General features: G+C 44.9%; 2 protein-coding genes across 2 annotated transcripts in view; both read left to right on the top strand.

The window, feature by feature from the left end:
• The window catches only part of LOC142898370 (NLR family CARD domain-containing protein 3-like), a 417,525-nt gene that overhangs the window by 93,860 nt on the left and 300,389 nt on the right, over window positions 1-23,276 (top strand). The window contains exon 9 of the mRNA XM_076041306.1: window positions 21,035-21,208. Within this exon, the coding sequence (XP_075897421.1) occupies window positions 21,035-21,208 (174 nt within the window). The remainder of the gene's footprint in view (window positions 1-21,034; window positions 21,209-23,276) is intronic.
• The window catches only part of LOC142898405 (NACHT, LRR and PYD domains-containing protein 12-like), a 143,863-nt gene continuing 136,047 nt past the window's right edge, over window positions 15,461-23,276 (top strand). The window contains exons 1-4 of the mRNA XM_076041342.1: window positions 15,461-16,360; window positions 16,961-17,134; window positions 18,365-18,544; window positions 20,515-20,688. Of these exons, the coding sequence (XP_075897457.1) occupies window positions 15,855-16,360; window positions 16,961-17,134; window positions 18,365-18,544; window positions 20,515-20,629 (975 nt within the window). The 5' untranslated portion in view covers window positions 15,461-15,854 and the 3' untranslated portion in view covers window positions 20,630-20,688. The remainder of the gene's footprint in view (window positions 16,361-16,960; window positions 17,135-18,364; window positions 18,545-20,514; window positions 20,689-23,276) is intronic.

Genomic DNA, 23,276 nt, shown 5'->3' with positions numbered 1-23,276 from the left:
TCCAAGACCGTTAAGACACTTGAAAACTAATAAAAGCACTTTAAAGTCGATCCTGAATCGCACAGGGAGCCAATGCAGTGATTTTAAAACTGGAGTAATGTGATCCCGCCCCCTGGTCCTAGTAAGCACACGAGCGGCTGAGTTCTGAAGTACCTGTAAGTTACAGATAGTTTTTTTTCGGTAGACCAGAGAGCAGGGCATTGCAGTAGTCTATCCGACAAGAAATAAAAGCATGCATCAGCACCTCTGTGTCTGCCTGGGAGAGAAACGGGCGAACTCTAGCTATGTTCTTAAGATGATAAAAACACGTCCTTGTGACGTTTTTAATATGCGCAATAAAACTAAGCTCAGAGTCAAAAATGACGCCCAGGTTCTTTACAGATTGTGTTGGTTTAAAATGATGAAGTTTTGGTAAAAGTTTCTCTCTCTTGCCTTCAGGACCAATAACTAAAACCTCTGTTTTGTCCTGGTTGAGCTGTAGGAAGTTCGCTGCCATCCATGACTAAATATCTAAAATACATTTTAAAAGGGTATCAATAGGCCCTGTGTCATCAGGAGACACAGCAATGTAAAGCTGTGTATCATCAGCATAAGAGTGGAAGGTGATGCTGTGTCTCCTGATGACATCCCCAAGGGGAAGCATGTAAAGATTAAAAAGTACTGGACCTAAAATTGACCCTTGGGGAACCCCACACTTAACTTTATGTTTTCCGGAGGAACACGCATCCAAACTTACGAAGAAATAGCGATCTGTGAGATAAGAACAAAACCAGTTAAGAACAGCACCAGAGAGGCCCACCAGGTTTCTGAGTCTGTTTAATAAAATGTGGTGATCTACTGTATCGAAGGCAGCGCTTAGATCCAGTAGCACCAGGACTGTGAGTTTATTTGAGTCCGCATTACACCTGATATCATTTAAAATCTTTACGAGGGCTGTCTCGGTGCTGTGGTTCATCCTAAATCCAGACTGATATTTCTCTAAGATGTTGTTTGTACTTAAAAAATAATTTAATTGGTTAAAAGCAATTTTTTCTAAAATCTTACTTAAAAATGGCAAGTTGGATACAGGTCTGTAATTGTCAAGAATAGTTTGGTCTAAATTGCTCTTCTTCAGAAGGGGCCTCACCACTGCCGTTTTAAAGGCAGCAGGGAAGACACCCGTCTGAAGAGAGCAATTTACGATGTATAAAATCTGTTCCTCAAAGAATCCATAAAATGTCTTTAAAAGTGATGTGGGAATTGGATCTAAAAGGCAGGTTGTTGGGTTTACCTGGGAGAAAACTCGATCAAGTGTCCTTCCATCAACCAGGGCAAAACTCTCCAGTGTTTCCTTGGATAAAAATGACAGTCCAGATGTATTAAAAGATACATTCTGATGCGCTAAAAGACTGGACCTGATGCCATCGATTTTACCTCTGAAGTGGCCTGCAAAGTTCTCGCAGAGAGCGTCAGACGGCATCTCTGGGGATTTTTTAAGATTATTATTAGTTAAAAGGTTGAAGGTGGAGAAAAGATACTTTGAATTATTCTTGTTTTCGATGATAAGTTTTGAAAAATGGGAGATTCTTGCCTGTTTGATTGTATTATTGTGACATTTTAGTTGTTCACGAAGAACTTCATAATGAACGGTGAGTTTGCTTTTTCTCCACCTTCTCTCTGCACTCCTGCATTGTCTTTTTGATTTTAAAATCTCTGGTTTATGTCTCCACGGGGATAAAAGCTGCTTTGGTTTAACAGTTTTTGTTGGTTAAAACTGGCGATGTTAAAATACACACAATAATGGTGGGACACGGCCAGATCAACAACAGAGGACACACCAGTGGACAAGCCATAGGTTATGACTAGGTCCAGGGTGTGTCCCCTGTTGTGAGTAGGCCGTGTGACGTGCTGGTTAAAATTCATGCAGTTTAAAAGGTGTAAAAACTCTCTTGACAGTGGGTCAGAGTTGTTGTCGATGTGCAAGTTAAAATCGCCAGTTATTAAAATTCTATCATAAGTTGTCAGTGTGATTGATAAAAGGTCGGAGAGCTCACTGATAAAAGCAGTTGAGTAATGCGGGGGTCTGTATACATTAATGCAAATAATTGGTGGACTGCTAAAAACAAAAGCATGGTACTCAAATGATGAGTAACTGTTAAAAGAAACTTCCTTTGACATTAAATTGTTTTTAAAAATTGATGCAGTTCCACCTCCTCTCTTACACCCCCTGATAGAAAATAAAAAGCTAAAATTTGGTGGGCAAGCCTCGGTGAGGACAGCTGGAGCCTCTGTGCCAAGCCATGTCTCTGTTAAAAGCATACCATCTAACTTATTATCTAAAATCAATTCATTTATGATAAAAGATTTGTTTAAAAGGGAGCGCACGTTCAGCACGGCCAGGTTAATGGTCGTGCCAGACGTGCGCGCGTGACCACGGGGAGATAAAATGTGTGGATATAAAAGATTGCTTCTGTTAAAACCAAATTGTCTGTATGTCTCGGGGGGGAAGTCTGCCTGTAGCGTGGGTTGTGCGGTTGTGGGTTATGTCTTTGTTGCGTTTATATGGTCGATGATTCATTATTACAGGTATGGGAGCAGGTGTTGGTGGAACAGCAGTAGCAAGCTCAGTCCTATCAGCACTAGGGAAGCGTGCCCTGTGGGAGGCGCTGCAGGAGGCAATGTCCACAGGGTGCTCCGTAGAGGAAGTGGTTGTCACTGAGCAGGGGGTGTGACGCGAAGATAGTCACGCAGGTGTGAGAGACTGAGAGATTGTATGGTGTAGTGGATGTTTGAGGTTAACGTGCGGCTACCTAATTTGTTTGGGTGAAGTCCATCATGACGGTAAAACGAAGGGCGATTCCAGAATAAATTAAAATTGTTCACTGAAGTTAAAACCAATGGTGGTGCAGGCGGCGCGGAGCCAGGAATGAAGTTGCAGGAGTCGACTGAACCGCTCTGCTCCGAGGCCAAGTGTCGGGAGAGGACCGCTGATGAAGATTGACATCCCGCAATTCTTCAGGGCCACAAACAGATCGTTAAAGTGACACTTTAGCAGCTCGGATTCCCGACGACGCACACCATTGGCTCCAACGTGCAGGACCAAACGTTTAATGTGTGGGAACGACTGCAACAAGTCCGGGAGTTTGTTTTTAATGTCATTGACGGTGGCTCCTGGAAAACAATGAGTGGTGGCATTGAAGAAACGGACGTTTCTAATTATGGAGCTACCAATGATGGCGGTGGTTGGGGCAAACAGTGGCTGAGGACGAGGGGCCGAGCGCTGGTGCTCCGTCGGTGTCACATCGTCGGCGGAGGCTGGGGTCCCGCACGACTCTTCAAGACCCAGAGCGCCACCAGAACGTCGTCGCGCCCTGAGAGCAGCCTCCTTCACCAACCTGCGCCGAGAGGTGGAGGTTGCGGACCTGACTGGAGGTTCCAGCGCAGACGACCCAACAGCCCGGGCCGCTGGCAGTGGACCAGTCAGAGAGGAGGCGAGATGGTCATTTTGGAGGGGAGGGAAGTCCTCAACACTCAAGATGTCATATTTGTTGTCCATCTGAAGCTCACAAGGCGGAGCAGCTAACGGACTGGGTCGCGTCCCCCGCCCTCCCAGCACTGTGGACCAGGGCTGTTGGTTGGGAGTGGAGCTGTTAGCTCGGAGCCTCGGATTGGGGCTAAAAGTGAAAGCTGCCCTCGCACTGCCGCTCAGCCATTTAGGCTTAGCCCCCTGCACCAGCCACGTATCCTCCCGGATGGAATTAGGTGGTGGAATTGAAGACGCTAGCCCAGGTGTCGTTGCGGCAGGCGGTTCGTCGGCGCGGAGCTGGGGAGCGAGGGCCGATCTCTCAGCCGGAGCTGAGCCAGTGAGCCCGGGATCTGTGTCCATGGAACCGGGACCGAGCATCGGGATGGTTGAATCCAGATCCGCGAGTCCGACTGAATCGGGACCAGTAGGACCCAGGCTAACAACAGAATCCAGCCTCATCTCTTCATCCCTGATCCAGTAGAGGTTGGAGATACGCTGCTCCAGCTCCGCGATCTTCTGCGATTTGTGGATACAGCTGTCACACTCGTGTGGGGAGGTAAGTGGAGCCATGCGGGGGGCAGGCGGGACAATCTGGAAACCAGAAAAGAAACTCCGGCAGCAACAGTGTAGTGCAAAACGGCGTAGCTCGTAGCTCTTTTACTGGTGTTTATGGCTGTGGGCCGCAGTGGAAAACTTACACGCGAGGACTCCAAAGAGGAGTCCACTGCGTTTTGTTGTCTTAGATCAGAGTGGGTTTAGGTCCGGCAAACAGCGAAACTTACCAGCGCGGGCCCATTTCTGGGCCCGTTGAGGTGAAAACGTATCCTGGATAAAACTTTGCCAGGTATCTGCAGATACTCCGGTGTCCAGGAGTGGAACAGAATGTGAGCAACTGTTGGTGCTCTGTTATATTAGTCTCTGGTAAAAACTCTGGATGGTATTTGTGCTCAGGCACATTCATTTAATACTTTTATTTTTATTTCGTTTTGTTTTGAATGGGTTGTCTCTTTTGGTTTGGTTTTTGATTTTGTGTTGTTGTTCCTTATTTTATTTTTTTTAGTTCATTTATTTCTTTGTTTTAATCATTTATTTATGTTAGGAAAGGTGCATAAGTTTTTAGCCTGTATTTTGTAAATAAATGTGATTGTAAAAATCAAAAAAAATCTTCTTCTTCTTCTTCTTGTTATTATTATTAATAATAATAATAATAATAATAATAATAATTATTATTATTATTATTATTATTATTATTATTATTATTATTATTATTATCATTATTATTATTATTATTATTATGATATCCACTGGAAACCATACACTCATCTAGTGCAGTCAAACAGAAAATTGCTATACAGTCCTATTTTTCTATGCCTCCATGATACAGTCAGAAGTGCTGTTTTGGTTAGGAAGAATCACATGGTTGATGACGTACAGCATAAACCAGTGCACTGCTTCATGAAGTATGGAAACCCTATCACTGGTTTGGTTGTCTCGACTCAGAGCTGAGTTGAGCTTTCGAAGTCAATGGAGAATTGATCGACAGGGGTTTGGTTTGACAGTGTTAAGCTCCGTAACATGCAAATTGGTGGGAGTTGATGAGGAATCACGGTGTGTAGACGCTAACGCTACTCACACAGCTCAGATGAAAAAAAGGGAGTGTGATTTGGGTTTGTGGTACATCATGACAATCTTGGACTTGCAAGACTGAGGCGACGGTTCCATTCCCATCAATGCGTATTATATATGCGTTATTTCGCTCATCTATTCTACATTTTAAATAGATCACATTTGACATGTGACCCACTGAACACTTACTATTGAACACATTTTTAAACTATGGGCTATTTAGTCTTGTTTTAGGATATAATATAATTCATTGCACAAACTGTCAGGCTAAGTATAGAGCTATAGTCTACTACAATCAGTCGTGCCAAATAAGAGACATTGTCTTCATTTTTCATTTTTATTTTATTGTGTCAGCATTGAACCATACAACCATGTAGTGTTGTCCAACAAGAATGCATGGTGAATCAAATCCCAAACAACCTATGAAACAATGAACACCTTTCCATTGCACTTCATATTATTGACCACTAGATGACCTCCTCGAGCACTGTGTCATTGAAGCCTCCAGTAATGAACCATTTTTTTGAATCAAGTGTCGAAGCTTCAACAAAGCCTCGATCGGCCATCACTCCTCCTATGATTATAAAGAATACTAAATGACAGAAAGTGCTGAGAATAATCAAGTTCTCATCTTTTATTTCAGACCTTAGAGATGTCTCGTACTTACAAAACAATGGAGCAAACAATACATTGAAACAATAAAATAAAATGTACTTTGTATTTCAAAGAGGTGGCAAAACAGATGCTGAAATAAGTGCATACCTGAACAAAGTGTCAACTCTTATTGCGCGGTCTGCTGGGAGTTTTGACGCACATTATAAAACATAGTTGCTGTGTGTTTGTGTGTCGGGGGATGGGGGGGCGCAAACTGTCTAAGTTATTAATTAAAAACTACTGTTAATATTTATACATATATATTAATATTAACATCAATTAATATGACATATATTTCAATCACAGAGTGATGAAATGTTTTTATTTTTGATTCAAATTATATTATATTATATTATTTTTAGAAAGACGGCACATTCCAGCTCTACCTACTAATGTGCTTTAAATCGCAGTAGATTCCATCTGCGACGGACGTTAAATGTTCCCCAGTTGAAATGGTGCATGCACAACGCATATTAATCTAATCGAAAAAGTCTCGGTTCGTAATCGCATGCACGACTCACATCGGGAACCCGTCGGAAACCGTCTCATAAATCCACGCGTGCAGGCACTCAGATGGGGTTGCGACAGTGGTAAAGGAAGACCAAGGCTTTGAGGTTTTGATTGGTTGTTGTTTTTCTTCTTCGTCTTCTTTTTCTTCTTCGTCTTCTTCGCTTTTTGCAAATAACGTTCTCAAAGGAACGGGAGGAAAATGGTTGCGCTTGAGTCAAGTGAACAAAAATTGGGGGGATTATAAAATTACGCAAACCTTGCATATTTTGCTCGGAAATCGGAGATTTATGCGGCGAAAGTGTCTTTGGAAAAATGCGATTCCCCCCCCGCATGATTACGCGTACTTTGACTGATTATGCCTTGAATTACGAAATCGCATAATGGCGTTTTTCCGGAGGGACTGACGAGACCACTGAGCAGTTAGTAGCAATAGCCAATCAGATCTGGAGTCTCCGATGGCAAGGTCAGCTAGCTGGCTTTACGCTGAACTTCACACGTAAGCATCCTGTGATTGGATAAGAAGCCCTGAGAACCTCGAAGACTGAACTCAACCTGGAGATCCAGTTGCCACCACGGTGAAGCCGTAATACTTGAAGAAGAATATAAAGATTTAGTTGCCGAACCATCTGCAATTTCAAATATATAAACCGTGGTGCATTGAATTGGAGACAATGTTCAGTTTATTGGTGCAGTTTGGACAAGAGTTGAAGCTCATTTTGTGTTCATTTAGGGTTGATTAAATATGAGGTCGCTAAAGGCCGAGGCTAGAAATGCATATAATATAATGTGAGAAAGTGAGCGATCTCCGCCTCCCCTTCTCACTGTCTCCCCCACGAGGACCCGGCGGCGTGGCGTTGCCCACGCGGGAGAGCGAGCGAAAGAGACGCTGTTTTACACGTGCACGCACGCGCACGCACACACGCTCCCACGCACACACACACACACACACACACACACACACACACACACACACACACACAAAGTGGCACACGGGGTTGTGTAAGGGATTTTTATTTTGTATTTAATACGGTTTTTGTGCCCAGCCGTGCTTTGGGGGCGGAGGAACGGGTGCCGTGAGCAGGGTGTCGGCGTCGGCAGCGCGGAGCACCTCGACTCCCATTCTGTCCCATTTCCCAACCTGTAACAGTTTGTGCACTGGTCATTCATCTCTCACCATCATCTGTCACCATGCTGCTCACCCACACCTCACCTGCATCCGCTTGGTCCCGGTCGGCTCCGCTGCTCCTGGGCGGAAGCGCGTGCAGCTGCGGGGGTGGGGTTTTATGGAGCGCCGGCGAAGTGGAGTAGCCCATTGCCGTAAGGGGGGGTGTTGGTTTTTGGTTTGAAGATGTAATTAAGGGGAGAATGTGGGGTCTATTTGTATTTAAGGGTTTGTCGGTTTAGGGGGAATTGTGTTCTGTTTATTGAAGGGTGTATTTCTTTGTGTTATTGTTTTGTTTTGAAATGTTCGACGTTGTCGATGTCACCACGGTTAGTGGGGTGGCCCAATTGGCAATAGGATGCTGCCCACTATAAAGGGGGCTCATTTTGCTGTGGGAAGGGAGAACTGGCTAGTCTGTTGTGAGACTAGGGGAAGGTGAAGTTGGCTCCTGCGGCTTTATTTATGTTTTTTTTGGGGTTAAAAGACTTAAAAGGAGGCAGGCACTTGACGCTGCCTGCCTCCTCCTTCAACTCCACCACCTCAACCCGGTCGGTCCAGATCCCCTTTTTCGTGGGGAGGCCACTTTGCCCCTCCACACATAATATAATATAATATAATATAGTAGTATATTATATTTCATATTATTTATTAATATAGCATTATACAATCACTATATATGAATTCACATGATCATGAGTGTTATGATGCAAAGTAAATACAATGTGAGTCAGTAAAGTACCCGTTCTCTACTTGTTCTGTAAAATAGTGGTGTGTGTGTGTGTGTGTGTGTGTGTGTGTGTTTGTGCGTGCGTGTGTGTGTGTTTGTGTGTGTGTGTGTGTGAGTGTGTGTGCATGCGTGCACACTTTTTTCCCCCTGTTTTTGCAGAGCTGCAGATGAAGCTGTTTTGCTAACTGTTAGTTGACCTTTGACCTTGTGCTGAGTTCCTGCTGACTCTCTGCCTCCCCCCCTCTGGTGAGCAGCTGGTACTGCAGCCGGACATCAGTCACGTCAGCTCATTGGCTGGCACCAGTTCACTGCCAGGAAACACTCCCACTGCTCTCTGGATTGTCTTGTTGCTTTATTGCTTCAATTCAACACTTGATCATTGACTTGACATTGTTGTGCAATACAGACTGATGGCATATTTCATGACTTATTGATTGACTATTGTCACATTGAGCCAACAAGCAGAATCAAAAGACAAAATTCTCTCACAATATTTACATGCATTCATCTGATTGTTGACAAACGGATCAACAGTCAGAAGGTTGATCAGATGGATGAGTTGTTGAAAGGTCAAAGGTCAGCGGGGAAAGGTCCAGAGTGGAAGCAGACCTCAGCTGTGTTTCCACAGTAATAAAGTTGTCATGTGGACTAATGACACATTATTAATCTGTGGGATGAATGGGCTGCAGAGGAAGAGAAACAACGTGGCACAAACATCCAGCAGCCGTGGAGACAAACATCAGGTGGACAACAGTCACCAGGAGCACAAACAGGAAGTGGCGTCCAGGCCCCGCCCACCCTGTGATTGACAGCCGGAGACGCTGGGCAACAAAGGTGAAGACAGAAGAAGAATCAAAGGTGAGAATTCAGCTCAGAGTCTCTCTGACGACTTCAGTCACACTTTCATCAACTCAGCTGAACAACCTGAACCAACATAAAGTCCAACATGTAGCGGCTGAGTGAAGGAGGTCTGGACTCTGTGGAGGAGCTCCATGGTTCCAGAGACGCTGTAGAAGGATAGAAGACCTGCTCTGTGGTCCAGGTACACTCCCACTCTGGAGGACTCAGGACCTGAGACATCAGTCCAGATGTTGTTGTGACGAAACTCATATCCACCTGGGTAACAATCTAAACTCCAGGATTTGTCATTTGATCCAAATCCACTTCCCTCTGACCTTCCTGCTCTGCTGATGTTCCTGTAGGCCACTGCTACACCAACCCACTCTCTCCACTCCACCTCCCAGTAACATCGTCCAGTCAGACCTTCTCTACTCAGGACCTGCTGCCAGTCAGTGAATCTGTCTGGATGATCACAATAAGACTGAACTTCCATCATGCCTGTCACTTTTCTGTTCTCCTCAGATAATAACAGATGTTTGTTCACTGTGTTTGGATCCAGAGTGATTTGAGGTGAACATCTGAGGAAGTCCTCTCTGCTCCTGGGTTCTGGTACCTTCAGTAGAACATCAACGTTGCTCACTGTCCATGAGATGTTTGTCTGAGTGTCCATCAGAACTTGCTGTATTTCATCTCTCAGCTTGGTCACAGCTGCTGCCACGTCCTCAAAGTATCTCAGAGGACGGATCTCCAGGCTGGAGGAGTCTGGAGACGCACTGAGTGCTGGCAGTGAGGAGAACCTGTGGAGAAACTGGCTGTGGTCCAGTGTGTGTGAGATCTTCTCCAGCTCAGCGTCTCTCCTCTTCAGCTCCATCATCTCCTGCTCCAGCTTCTTCTCAAGCTCTTTGACTCCACTCACTGCTGCCCCCTGTGTGGATCTGACCTGCTGCTGCACCTCAGAGTGTCTTTTCTCCAGCAGACGGATCATCTGGGTGAGGATCTTCTCGCTGTCCTTCACTGCTTTATCAGCAGAGCCGTTGATGGACTCCACCTCCTTCTGAAGCACCTTCAGGTCTTCCTCTGTGTGCTGGATCTTCTGCTGGATCTTTTGCCTGGTCTCCTCCAGCTCTCTCTGCCTCTCAGGCCTCTCTGCTGCTGCTGCCACTGTGTCGTGACCTTTATGCTCATCCACACAGCATAAACCACAGATGATCTTCTGATCAGTGCGGCAGAATATCTTCATCACCTCATCATGACGAGGGCAGATGTTCTCCTGGAGCTGCTGGCTGGGTTCCACCAGCTTGTGTCTCTGTAGGGGAGCAGCATCACGATGAGGCTGGAGGTGAGAGTCACAGTAGGAGGCCCGACAGACCAGACAGGACTTGAGGGCCTTGAGTTTCCTCCCAGTGCAGACATCACAGGCCACATCTCCAGCTCCAGCATAGCAGTGATCAGCAGGAGCATCTTGGAGTCCAGTCTTCTCCAGGGTCTCCACTAGAGCTGCTAACATGGTGTTCTTCTCCAGGACAGGCCTTGGTGTGAAGGTCCTCCTACACTGAGGGCAGCTGTAGACTCTCCTCTCCTCCTCTGCATCCGAGTGGTGTTGGAGACACTTCCTGCAGTAGTTGTGTCCACAGGAAGTGGTCACTGGTTCCTTGAGAAGATCCAGACAGAGGGAACAAGAGAAGGTTTCTGGGTCCAGCTGAGCTGCTGCCTGAGCCATTTCACCTCTGAGAGACACTGACTGACTGACTGACTGGCTGACTGACTGACTGGGTTCCAACTTCCTGAGAAACAAAACCAGTTTGACTTGAAGGGGAGGAAACAACCAGTCCGAGCTGTGATTGGCTGCAAGGACCACAAGGGGCGGGGCTTCTAACCTCCTGAGTCATTCCGGGAAGAGGAGTGTCAGGGTGTGTGTGTGTGTGTGTGTGTGTGTATGTGTGTGTGTGTGTGTGTGTGTGCTTGTACACTTTGTTTCCTTGGTGCTGAAGACAGACGACGACGACGACGAATCAAAGTTCATAGTTCACAATCTGAGTTGTCGTTTGCAGCTGATGTGATTGCTGCTGGGACACACACACACACACACACCCACACACAAAGAGTGTGTGGGTGTGTGTGTGTGTGTTTTTGTGTGCGTGTGTGTTAGAGGCTAATGCTAATGCTTGTTGTTTGGCTAGGTGTCTTCACCTGTCACAGGTAATTCACATTTATTTCAAGTGAGGCACCGCCGCTATCTGCTAGCCGCTCGCCGCTATCTGCTAGCCGCTATCTGTTAGTCGCTCACTGTTATCTTATTGCTCTTCATAAAGAGCTTTATGGAGCAATAAGAGCGACCACAGTGAACAACTGCAGTGAATCAGGTGATGATCCAGTTTAGATTTTCCTCTCCGACAGGTCAAACTGTTGTTTTGTAGCATCTGCAGTTTTAAGAAGCGTGTGTCATGTGTGTATACATAGAAGAGTGGAGTGTTCAAGTTTCTCTTGTTGCTGTTTGACAAAGACTGGCAGTATTTTCATGCATTTTCTCTTCATTAGAAACTGATTGGGGTCAAAGAAAGAAAGAAAAAAGCTTTTGGAGAAAGAAAGCAATGAAAGTTGCTTCATTGCAGACTTTTACTGATACATCTGTCCTGGACCAAGAACATTTCGGCAACCAAGGAGCTTTTTTTTGACCGTCGTCCTCTACACCACGGCTTTGACAAAGCGTGACGATATCGTTGACTTTAAAAGCTGACTGGCAATGAATGATGACATGAGTCTGATAAAAATGATGGCGTCACGCACGGCGGGGAAAGCGTGGCGTTTTAACGCGCAAAAGGAATGAAATGAACAGCATGTTGGAAGCTGGAGAAAGTCAAGAAATAATGAACAAGGATGTTGAAGCATTGGATCATTATTTGGGGGAGTTGATGGATTTGCAAGTGGCTGTACAAAATCTCTTTTCTAACGGAGAGGAAAGGGAAGCGGATCATATGGACTGGGATGAGCCTAAATTGATACCTTTTCCACATTTCTCATCTGACATTACAGAATGGTTGACTGGTGATGTGGGAAAAGGAGATGAGCAGGATGAGCAAAAGAAGCGAGAGGAGCTGGGGGAGCAAGAAGAAGCAAATGCGCTATTGGTGGGGCCAGAGGACAGTGTGTCCCAGGCTAAAGGGCCCGTAAGCAAGCAGGGCTTCAAGCAAAGATGCCAGCTCCTCCTCAGCATCCTCTCCTTTATCTTCTGCATGCTGAAAGGCTGAGGCTGAACAAGCTGCTCTAAAGGCCAAAGCTCAGGCCTTGGAAGTCAAACATGCACTCCATATGGAAGAACTTGAAGCTAAAAGCAAGAAGGGAAAGGCACCACGTGGAGACTGAACTGGCTGCAGCAGAAGCCAACATGCATGTATTCATGGGGAGTGTGATGTCACAGGCCACACCTGAACAACCACCTTCGTCATTAAAGCAACCGCAACCACCGGAAGCTCAACGGCCGTCAACATCAAAGCAGCTGAAGTCAGAAAACGTGACACCCTTACGCCAGTTCCAGGCCACTGGAACATCTACAGTATATAAAATTCCAGTAGCATCTCAAAAACATCCTCAAAGCCTGCAGCAGTCATATATTCCTCACCAAACTATACCATGTAAAGCAAAGGCAGAAAAGAAACCTCTGGGTTACGAGCAAAAGGATGAGCATGGCTCCTCCATCTCAACAAAAGGAAATCTAATAAATGAAGGTTTCCTTACTGGCGTGTTAAAGAGGCAAAATGAAATCACTGAATTGCTTGTAAAGCAACATCAAGCAGCTTTTCTCCCCGCCAGAGAGATTCCTGCATTTGATGGTGATGCCTTGCAGAATAACTCCATGTTTTTGTTGTTGTTAAAGTTTCCTTTAAAATAATTCATTTGAACTGTGAGATGCACAATGCATTGAGCAGTCATTCAAAATTTGTGAAACAGTTTGATTTATTTTGAAATAAATGAATAATTCATTGAAGCTGATTTATGTTTAAAACTATTTAAAACTGTTAAGTCTTTTTTTTTTTTTTTTTTTTAATAAATAAATAAATGTTTCGCTCTCCACCGAATGTAGCCAGTGCAGAGTTGCCCCACCTAGCCAATCAGTGAGCTGCGTGAGCCCCAGCTGGTCAGCTCGGAAGCGGAGCTGTGCGGGGTTGCAGCTGTTCTCTGAACGCCTCTATCCTCTGTTTTATACAACTCAATAAATGAACACAGCACAACGTCATTACTGTATTTTGTTTTTTTCTATGCATTTGAAGATTGTCTGCCTCTTGTTAGTGAGAGAAAATAATATTTCAATACTGTGCGAGTGGCCATGGAGCTGCCGTTAAGCCTGAAGCAGATAAAATATAGGTTTGAATATGTGCCCCCCCCTCATTTGTTTCTGCAGCTGGGTCTGTCCCAGGGAGTTGATCTTTCTGTACTTCTGTGGCAAGGTGCAGAAGGCCCGGGCGGGCTTGGAACCGCAGACTCCCGGGTAATAGCCATGCACGCTTCACCATTTGGCCAAGGAGCCAGGGCGCATGATCAACTGGAGGCATACTGACAGGACCGTCCACTGTCACACTTCCAGCAAGACATTTCCACTGGGAGCAAACAGCCACATAATACGTGACAAGAAGAACACACACATCACACATACACTCTCTCTCTCTCTCACACACACACACACACACACACACACACACACACACACAGCATCATGTGACTTCCTGGAAGTGTGGGAGCGGTTGAGGCGGCTGGATGGGAGGAGCCACGGTGAGCAGCAGAAGCAGGAAGAGAAGCTGAGTTGAGGTTTTTTTTCTTCTGTAAATGAAGCCAATCATTTATTGTGAGTTGTTCCCTTCTTATTTCCAGCGGCTGCTCTCCCATTGCTAGCAGTAATGCTGCTACAGGAGTTGATTTCAATGCACCCGGACATCATCTTAAACACTCATATTGTACTTGATCTACCTTTTCAAGTGTTGAGCTCTTCAACCATAAACTATGGCCCCATAATCCAGAAGAGATCTGACTCATCCTATATACATGGATGTGAGGGCTTTTCTATTTGCTCCCCATTCTCATTACATTCATCACCTTTTTACATTGCTCCATCATTTTGTGAATGTGCACTGCCCACGTGAGTCTTTCATCAAACCATCTCCCCAGTAGTTTAAAGTGCTGCACCTTCTCCAAATCCTGATGATATCATTTGAACTGAACCTCCTTCCCAATTCTTTTCCTTGTAAAAATCATTGCTTTGCTTTTATCAACTGAAAATCTAAATGCCCAACTATTGGCCCATTTCTCTACTTTTAAAATAGCTTCTGGCATTTTTTGTAGCCCATCATCTGCAAACAAAGAACAGCCCATCCCCTGTTGCACTTGTGAAAATACTTCATTAATCATGACTGAGAATAATAATGGACTCACAATCCTCCCTTGTGGCGTTCCATTCTCCAGCCTAAAACTTTCTGAGTACTCATTTCCTGCTCTAACTTGTATCTTTCTATCTTGTAGAACATTTTTTATCCATTGCTCCATCTTCCCTCTTACCCCCATTTTAAAAAGTTTCATTAGCAGCCCTTCTTTCCATAACATAGCATATGCTTTTTCAATATGAAAACATAACTACTATCACACTTTCTGTATTAATCTGTGCTTTTCTTATTTCATGCTCTAATCACAGCAGCGCATCCATAGTATTACGGCCTTTCCTAAAAGCACTGTGATATTTGACTATATACCCTTTACTCTCCAAAAAATACCTTCATCTTTTATCATTTTCTCCATGACTTTGCAAATATTTGATGTTGAGGAAATGGGCCGATAATTGATTGGCTTGTAGACTCTCCCTCCACACCAACCTCAGCTGCTCTCCGCAGGGAGAAACAGCTGACTGGTCGTCACTCACTGTGTTGTGACATCACGTCCATGTTACTGCGCCCACTCGCACTGTGGCTGTTAGTTTGGTTGTGATGTGAGACAGTTGTTGAAATAAAAGCCCTGAATCAGTGACAAGCATCAGTGTTGATGAGCACTGGCCACTTTATTAGAGACACCTCGCCAGTCTTTGCTTGTAAACCTTCCTCCTCCAGTGTGAGGAGCAGCCATCAAGAAGCAGGAAGAGAAACCGAAAGTTAAAGTTGTTAACAGTCCGACTCCACTTTGTGTTGACGCAGTCTGAGCAGCAGCAGAAGTGAAGCGGTCGGGTGAGTTGTTCTTTGCCATTATCTCCTTTCCCAGCGGCCCAACGTGGCCCGTTAAGCCGCTAACAATCAAAGATTTTATTTGTCACGTGACACATGACACGGCACCGCGGTGAAATGAGTTTCAAGTTGGATATTCGACAGACATTCGCTCCGGGAAAAGACTGCGTGGAAATGTGGCTGTGGCAACGTGATTGTGAAATAACAGGAATTAAAAATAACGATTAAAAAAAGTATCAAGTGACGAGTTAAATGTACGTTTTTACAAGAGTACAAAGTTTAAAAAGTGGAAAGTACAGGAGGGAGAGAGAGAGAGAGAGAGAGAGAGAGAGAGAGAGAGAGAGTGTGTGTGTGTGTGTGTGTGTGTGTGTGTGTGTGTGTGTGTGTGTGCTCTTGGTGTTAGCCACCCTGCTATATCAGCAGCTCCTCCAGTCACAGGGTGGATCAACATCAGCAGGTCCACTTGTGGCTGCAGGTCTCCAAGAAAACAATGAGGAAAACACTGAGTGGTGACTTTTAGCAGCAGGCTGTCAACACAGGGCTAACTCAGCTGCTTTGTGTTGGATGGTGAGTGCAGTGAAGCTGCTCCACTGGAGTCCAGTATGGAGATGAAGATGTGACAGTGGCAGAATGAGGAGCTTTGATCAGTGTGAAGGATTCATGCAGACACTCAATCAACACAATCAACACATTGAACACACAAACACATCACATCCTTCCTTCATTTTGATGATGATGATGGTGGTGATGATGATGGTGATGATGATGATGATGATGATGGTGATGATGGTGATGGTGATGGTGATGGTGGTGATGGTGATGGTGATGAAGATGAAGATGATGATGGTGTTGATGATGAAGATGATGGTGATCATGATTATGGTGATGGTGATGGTGATGATGATGGTGGTGGTGATAATGATGATGGAAGCAGCAACTTCTCATGCTGCTCTCCTTCATTGCAGATATGATAATGAACTCTCAGAGCTTGAGTGTGCAGTGGTGTCTTCAGCTCTGCAGTCCAGCCCCTCCCACCTCACACTACTGGACCTGAGTAACACCATCCTGAAGGATCCTGGAGTGAAGCTGCTCTGTGCTGGACTGCAGAGTCCAAACTGCAGACTGGAAGTTCTCAGGTCAGTTCCTGCTTTCTACTGGTGGACAGTGTGTGTCAGCAGATGACAACTGGTGTGTAACGCTGCTCAGTGTGAAGACTTTGAAGCAGATATTAAAGACTCATCTAGACAAAGTGGATGTTGTTGATATTTTCATGTCAACAATCTGCAGCCAGAAAAGACTTTGGATGGTGGAAGAAAGTGTGGAAAATGTCTCCAGTCACTTTGGAGCTCAATGGAAGTTGTTGATTGGTGATGAAGGTCACATGACTGAGCAGAAGATCCTGTGAAGAAATATTCGAGGCAGATTAATAGTGCAGCAGTATTTCTTCATCTTGTCCTTTGAATGTGTTTGACTTGTAACGAGACTCTGATGACTGAAAACAGCCACAAGCACACAAAGGACTCACTGATTATTTTCCATCTTCACTGCTGATTGGCTGCACACTGACTGACACACTGCTCTTGTTATTGTGTTGACAACACACTGGCACAATGACTCCTTTGAGGGAATGACTCAGTGATCTGAACAGCTGCACATCTGGATCATCAACAGGGAGAAATGACTCTTAATATGACATTTACACCATTTAAGAAATCAAATATTGATTCTTTATTCAGGTTGGAGAGCTGCGATTTGTCAGAGCTCAGCTGTGATTGGCTGCTCTCAGCTCCGAAGTCCAACCCCTCCCACCTCAGAGAGCTGGACCTGAGTTGGAACCAGCTGCAGGCTTCATCAGTGAAGGAGTTGAGTGGTTTTCTGCAGAGTCCAGACTGTAAACTGGAGACTCTGAGGTCAGTTCACCCTCTTCACTCTACAACTTGTATCACTCTTGTTATTGTTGTCATGATTTTCACTTCACTGCTGTTGGAAATTCAATTTGCAGTCACTGGTTTGTGTTTGAAATGAGTGAAACTGGGTTTAAAGCGGTGTTTCTCAAAGTGGGTGGAGCGCCGAGTCATGTCTGGGAGTGTGTGTATGTGTGTGTGTGTGTGTGTGTGTGTGTGTGTGTGCACCATTGTGCAAATATTTGACAGGGACGGAGAGAAGAATTCAGGAGTCCAGTGGTGGCCAGTGTTCACTGTGTTCACTGTGTTCACTGTTGTTGCCCACTGTTGGCTGTAGAAAGGTTCAGCGAGTCGCTGCGGAACGATGGTGTTGATGTGGTCAATTTCATCAAAACGAGAGCCCTGAAAGCGCGGCTATGCTCTGCACTTTGTGAGGAGATGGGAGCACAACACAAAGCTGTGTTGTTTCACAGTGAAGCCAGGTGGTTGTCCCCAGGAAAAGTGCTGCCATTGGACAGAGGGCTGTGGGAATTCTGCTTCCTTTGGCCACATCCCATCCCTGTCAAATAGGCTTTTCAGCTGTTGCAATACTGAAGGTTAAGTACAGAGCTAAGCTCCACATTGAGCCTGGTCTGCCAGTGGCAGCATCAAGCCTGCAAGCCCACTGTGAGATGTTGTGCAAAGCAAAAGAGGCCCATTGCAGCCACTAATACAGTAACTCTCACACACTCTCACTCCTCTTGCCAAATACCTGCATTTCTTCTTTTATCTACATATTCAACTCCATTGTTTTTGCATTAGTGAAGTCAATGAATGGTTATTTGCACAACAGAATAACTTGATAGAAAACAGAGGGAATGTTGATGATAAAAAGTTCATTTTCTTTATTGGATGTTACAAAAGTGCTTTGCCAGAAAAGATCTTTGCACAGCAGAACAGTCAAAGTATTCTTGTTTAAAAAGTAATGTTCAGGATTTGATGCCACAAAGAGTGATTTGCAAAAGTGGTTTATTTGAACAACATAAATCACTGGTCTAAAGGCACAGTGTGTAAAATCCTGCCAACTAGTGGTCAGATTTCAGATTGCAGCGCTCATTCACTCACCCTCTCTCCCTCCCTCTCTGTTTCTGTAGTGTCAGATTCTGAAGTCCACATTTCACTTTGATTTTCAGAGTGATGACACCCTGGAAAAACTCTCCATCATTATAAACTCTCCATCATTTATTCTCTATTCAGGTTTATTCAGGAGAGGTGCAGGTTGTCAAAGCTCATCTGTGATTGGCTGCTCTCAGCTCTGAAGTCCAACCCCTCCCACCTCAGACACCTGGACCTGAGTAGGAACCAGCTGCAGGATTCATCAGTGAAGGAGCTGAGTGGTTTTCTGCAGAGTCCAGACTGTAAACTGGAGACTCTGAGGTCAGTACTGGTTTGGAACCAGTGGATGATGGTTTCAGCACCAAACACAGTTCATCACACATGTTGAATAAACATCGAACTGAAGGTTGATTCATATCAAAATGACATCCAGAAATATGAAAACTTCATTCTGTTCATGTTTGAAGTTTAAAGCAGGTCATCAGTGGTCATGTGACCAAACATCATTTCAACACACATTAGTTTTGGACTGAGGATTTAATTTCAAGGTGACATTTTCTGTAGTGTCAGATTCTGAAGTCCACATTTCACTTTTTTTTCATTTTGATTTGAAAGGGCTCAATACAATTTTATAAAACTTATGAACAAACATGGTTAAAAAGGCAGAATTAGCCAAAATGCTAGTTTTCATCTGCAGTCCCCTGGCCAAGATGTAAAAGGGCAATAAAAATCATATACAAGAGAAATACATGAGTGAACGGTGGACAGGGCACTAACATATAACATATACATGACAAGCTGTTCAGAGAGCCAAGAGCACACAATAAAAACATTGACATTCAAACACCTACTATAAAGTTAACAAGCAGAAAGAAGAAGAAGAAAAGCTCAGACTTTACATTATATTGCAACACAACATTTGATTGAAAGCTCAAAAAACATCCCAACAGGCTCATCTCTTGGTGTTGGCAGCTGTAGGTGTTGACAAGACACATTTTCCATTTTGTTGAGAAAGCCTTGTATGTTGTAAGCAGCTTAATGTCCTGCGGTACTGAGTTCCACGCATGAGCACTCCTCACTGACCAGTGACACACACACACACACACACACACACACACACACACACACACACACACACACACACATTGCTTGTTTGTACAAAACTTCCAGGGCCAGATCCACAAAGCGATCGCGCGGCTTTGACGCCAGAAAATCCGTGTAAACGGCGCCAAAAACGGTGATTCCGATCCACAGAGGACGCAAACGTGAAAATTGGCGCAAAATGCGCCGAGGCGCAGGGAGCGGCAGGGTTGCGCCAGACTCATTTGAATGTATTTAAATGAGTCATTGCGCGCAAAATGACACGCCCCCTTCTATGCAAATATGCCTCATTCAAACAGCGGCAGATCCAGGAAGAGTTTGCGCTCGTGTCCGCACGCAGTTTTACAGACGCAAACACCGCCGGCCAAAACCAGGAGCAGCTTCTGTCTGTCAAAGTGTTTCTGGCTTCTGAGTGAAACTTTCCTCTCTGAAAAGCCTGAAATATATATATAGCTCCCCAAATCTTATATATAGATCGGCATAGACTACAGTATATACGCCAATATTTTAGATAGGCTATGGAAAATACAAATGGTACTCAGGTGTTGGTGACTAACGTGTCTTGCATCGTAATGCCAGGAGCACAGGAGCGTTTATCCCAGCAGAGTTTCACTGTCAAACACACGCACTCACCAACAACCTTTGGCGCAAACTGCTCTCAGGTTGCCAGACCGCAACATTCGCACCCGTTTCAGGTGCCGCATTCGTGGGCGTGTTTGCACCTGCATGTCATGAGCGCAAAAACCTTTGTGGATCCCCGCATCTGTGGCGCAAATTGCGGGCGCAATCCCGCCGCAAAATGCAGCCGCATTTTAGCGCTGCGCGCCCTTTTTAGAAGATCTACCCCCCAATGTTTTCTTTGCATTGTGACGAGCTTGGGACCAACTGGTTAGACAATAGTTAAAGTGACTGACAATCATTGAATGAAAGCACATTTTTGCAGCTTCAGTTGACATTTCATTTCCAACTGCACGGAAATTTGCACAAATTTTGCACAATTTGTCGATATGGGCTTTAAAGGAAAGCTGTGAATCATTATTAACCCAAGATATTTATATTGGCTGACAATTTGTATATTTTTTCCTTTAGCAAGTATGTCAGGGTCATGTGATACTTTGATTTTCAGAGTGATGACACCCTGGAAAAACTCTCCATCATTATAAACTCTCCATCATTTATTCTCTATTCAGGTTGGAGAGGTGCAGTTTGTCAAAGCTCAGCTGTGATTGGCTGCTCTCAGCTCTGAAGTCCAACCCCTCCCACCTCAGACACCTGGACCTGACTTGGAACCAGCTGCAGGATTGAGGAGTGAAGGTGCTGAGTGGTTTTCTGCAGAGTCCAGACTGTTAACTGGAGACTCTGAGGTCAGTACTGGTTTGGAACCAGTGGATGATGGTTTCAGCACCAAACACAGTTCATCACACATGTTGAATAAACATTGAACTGAAGGTTGATTCATATCAAAATGACATCCAGAAATATGAAAACTTCATTCTGTTCATGTTTGAAGTTTAAAGCAGGTCATCAGTGGTCATGTGACCAAACATAATTTTAACACACATTAGTTTTGGACTGAGGATTTAATTTCAAGGTGACATTTTCTGTAGTGTCAGATTCTGAAGTCCACATTTCACTTTGATGTTCAGAGTGATGACACCCTGGAAAAACTCTCCATCATTATAAACTCTCCATCATTTATTCTACATTCAGGTTGTGGTGCTGCAGTTTGTCAGAGCTCAGCTGTGATTGGCTGCTCTCAGCTCTGAAGTCCAACCCCTCCCACCTCAGAGAGCTGGACCTGAGTCAGAACCAGCTGGAGGAATCATCAGTGAAGCCACTGATGGGTCTTGTCCACAGCAGAGACTATCAACTGGAGAGTGTGAGGTCAGTACTGGTTTGGAAGCAGTGGATGATGGTTCCAGCACCAAAGCCAGTTGATCCCACAGCAGAGGTCCAGTGTTCCCAGTCACAGTGTGAGAGGAGGATGGTGACGTCCAGCTGCTCCTCATTCATCCAACATCTGCTGCCAAGCTGCTTCTTCTCTCAGTTCACCACTCAATTATTGATCAGTTCATCTTCATCAGGCCTCAGTATCAGTCCAACACTCCATGGTCACATGACCTTCATATGTTCCACACTTGACATGTGACTGAGAGTCTGCTTCTTCTCACCAGTCACTCCATCATCTCCATCAACAGTCAACGTCTCTGTGATGATGCGTTCAAGGACCGCGAGTCCTGACTCCTGCTGTCTCTTCTTCTCACTGCAGGTGGAAGGATGAGGGTGGATGAGGAGGAGAGTGAAGAGGAGAGCTCCATCTAGTGGTGGCTGACAGAACTACAACTAGTGGAGCCAAACAGCAAGCTGCACCCACACGCAGAGTGCGTGGGCGTGTCACGACCTTTGACCCCAGTGCAGCCTGGTGGCTGGCGGACTGCTTCTCCCTAAAAGCTGCAGTGGTTACTGGGAGAGACGTCCCAGAAGCCACTGGTGGACCTTGCAGTGCCACATATGGACTCTTGCATTTTTCTTGGCCTTCCAGTGAAGCACTGCGTGAGCACTGGAGGTCAACCATGACTGACTGCTGTCCTCCTCTCTGGACACCACAATCTCACTTCCCATCTAAGTCCATCAATGTTTAATACACCTTTTTTCTTGAGCAGTATCATTAAATCTCCACCTGCTTGTGTTTGCATGTTTAGGTAGATTGATGTGTATGTAGATCTATGTTAGTAGCTTGAATGTTCTGTGAAATGCAGCATCTTCACCAACACTTGTATCATTTGACTCAGGTGTCTCACCTCAGCAACAATCACAGTTGTTGCTTCTTCATGTTGTTCTTTGATTTCTTGTTGTTTTATTTCTTTAGCAGCAGTGAAGCCCACACCACATCCATATTCATCATATGTATCCAGCGTAGGATGATCCACCGTCTCCAATGTCGGGAAAGCCTTCTCATTGGCTCTTGGAGTGCCAGACCCCGCCCCCGTCCCCAACCTTCAACTAGTGGATTTACTTCTTTGACTTTAGTTCAGGTTCAGTTTTTCCTTGGGGTTCTTGTTTGGTTCTGATCGTCTTCGTCCTCCCTCCAGAACTTCGTCTAGGACTGATTCCAGTGTTTTCAATAAAGAGCTCAACACCCTGGTGGTTCTGGATGGTTCTAAGAGCTAAACACCCTGGTGGTTCTGGATGGTTCTAAAATCAACTCCTTTACTCATAGTGCAGCTTCTGAAGTCAATTCAAGTCAAAACTTTTTGAGGCCATTAATGAAACAAAACATTTGTTGATTCATTTTTGAAAAAAATTCAAAGGTTGTGACAGAATAATCTGGAGTGGACTGACCAGAGGTCAAAGGTCAGAGGTTTGACAAACTACAAAGGCCATCATTAATTAGATTATTTTCTTTAATGGAGTCCCACCACTAATGAATATATATTTGTTTAATAAATGTTTAATGCACCTTTTTTCTTGAGCAACATAATTAAATCTCCACCTGCTTCCGTTTGCATGTTGCAGCAGTTTGATGTGTATGTAGATAGAAAAATCTATGTGAGTCAGTTCAGTGTGCTGTGCAGTGTGGCCCTGTTCTGGCCATGGGGGCCTTGGCTATTGCCCTGTTGTTGCTGTGTACTGGTTGTGTGTCTCTTTCAGGTGCTGATGACTAACCAGGTGCACCTGGCCGGTGCACAGCTTGTTTAGGACCGCCTCCCTCAGCACTGGCTCTCTCACACCTGGCTTCCACCGCAGCAGCTGCTTTGTTTTTCACTTCCCGTCATGCTTTGTCTTTGTTGCACACAGACAACACGCACTCATACCATTCACTCCATCCACACACCTACAGGCATTACTGACAACACACTGACTCTCACACTCCATACATTCTTATTTTTTAATTCACAGTTTTGCTGTATTTTAACTGTTTTTATTGCTATTGCTGTTATTTGTTTCACTC

The sequence above is a fragment of the Nelusetta ayraudi genome, unplaced genomic scaffold (genome assembly GCF_046127955.1).
Source record: "Nelusetta ayraudi isolate G7.1 ecotype Tasmania unplaced genomic scaffold, CSIRO-AGI_Nayr_v1 ptg000064l, whole genome shotgun sequence".
Lineage (NCBI taxonomy): Eukaryota > Metazoa > Chordata > Actinopteri > Tetraodontiformes > Monacanthidae > Nelusetta > Nelusetta ayraudi.
Note: the sequence above shows the minus strand (reverse complement) of the source record. Positions and strands in the feature narration are given on the sequence as shown.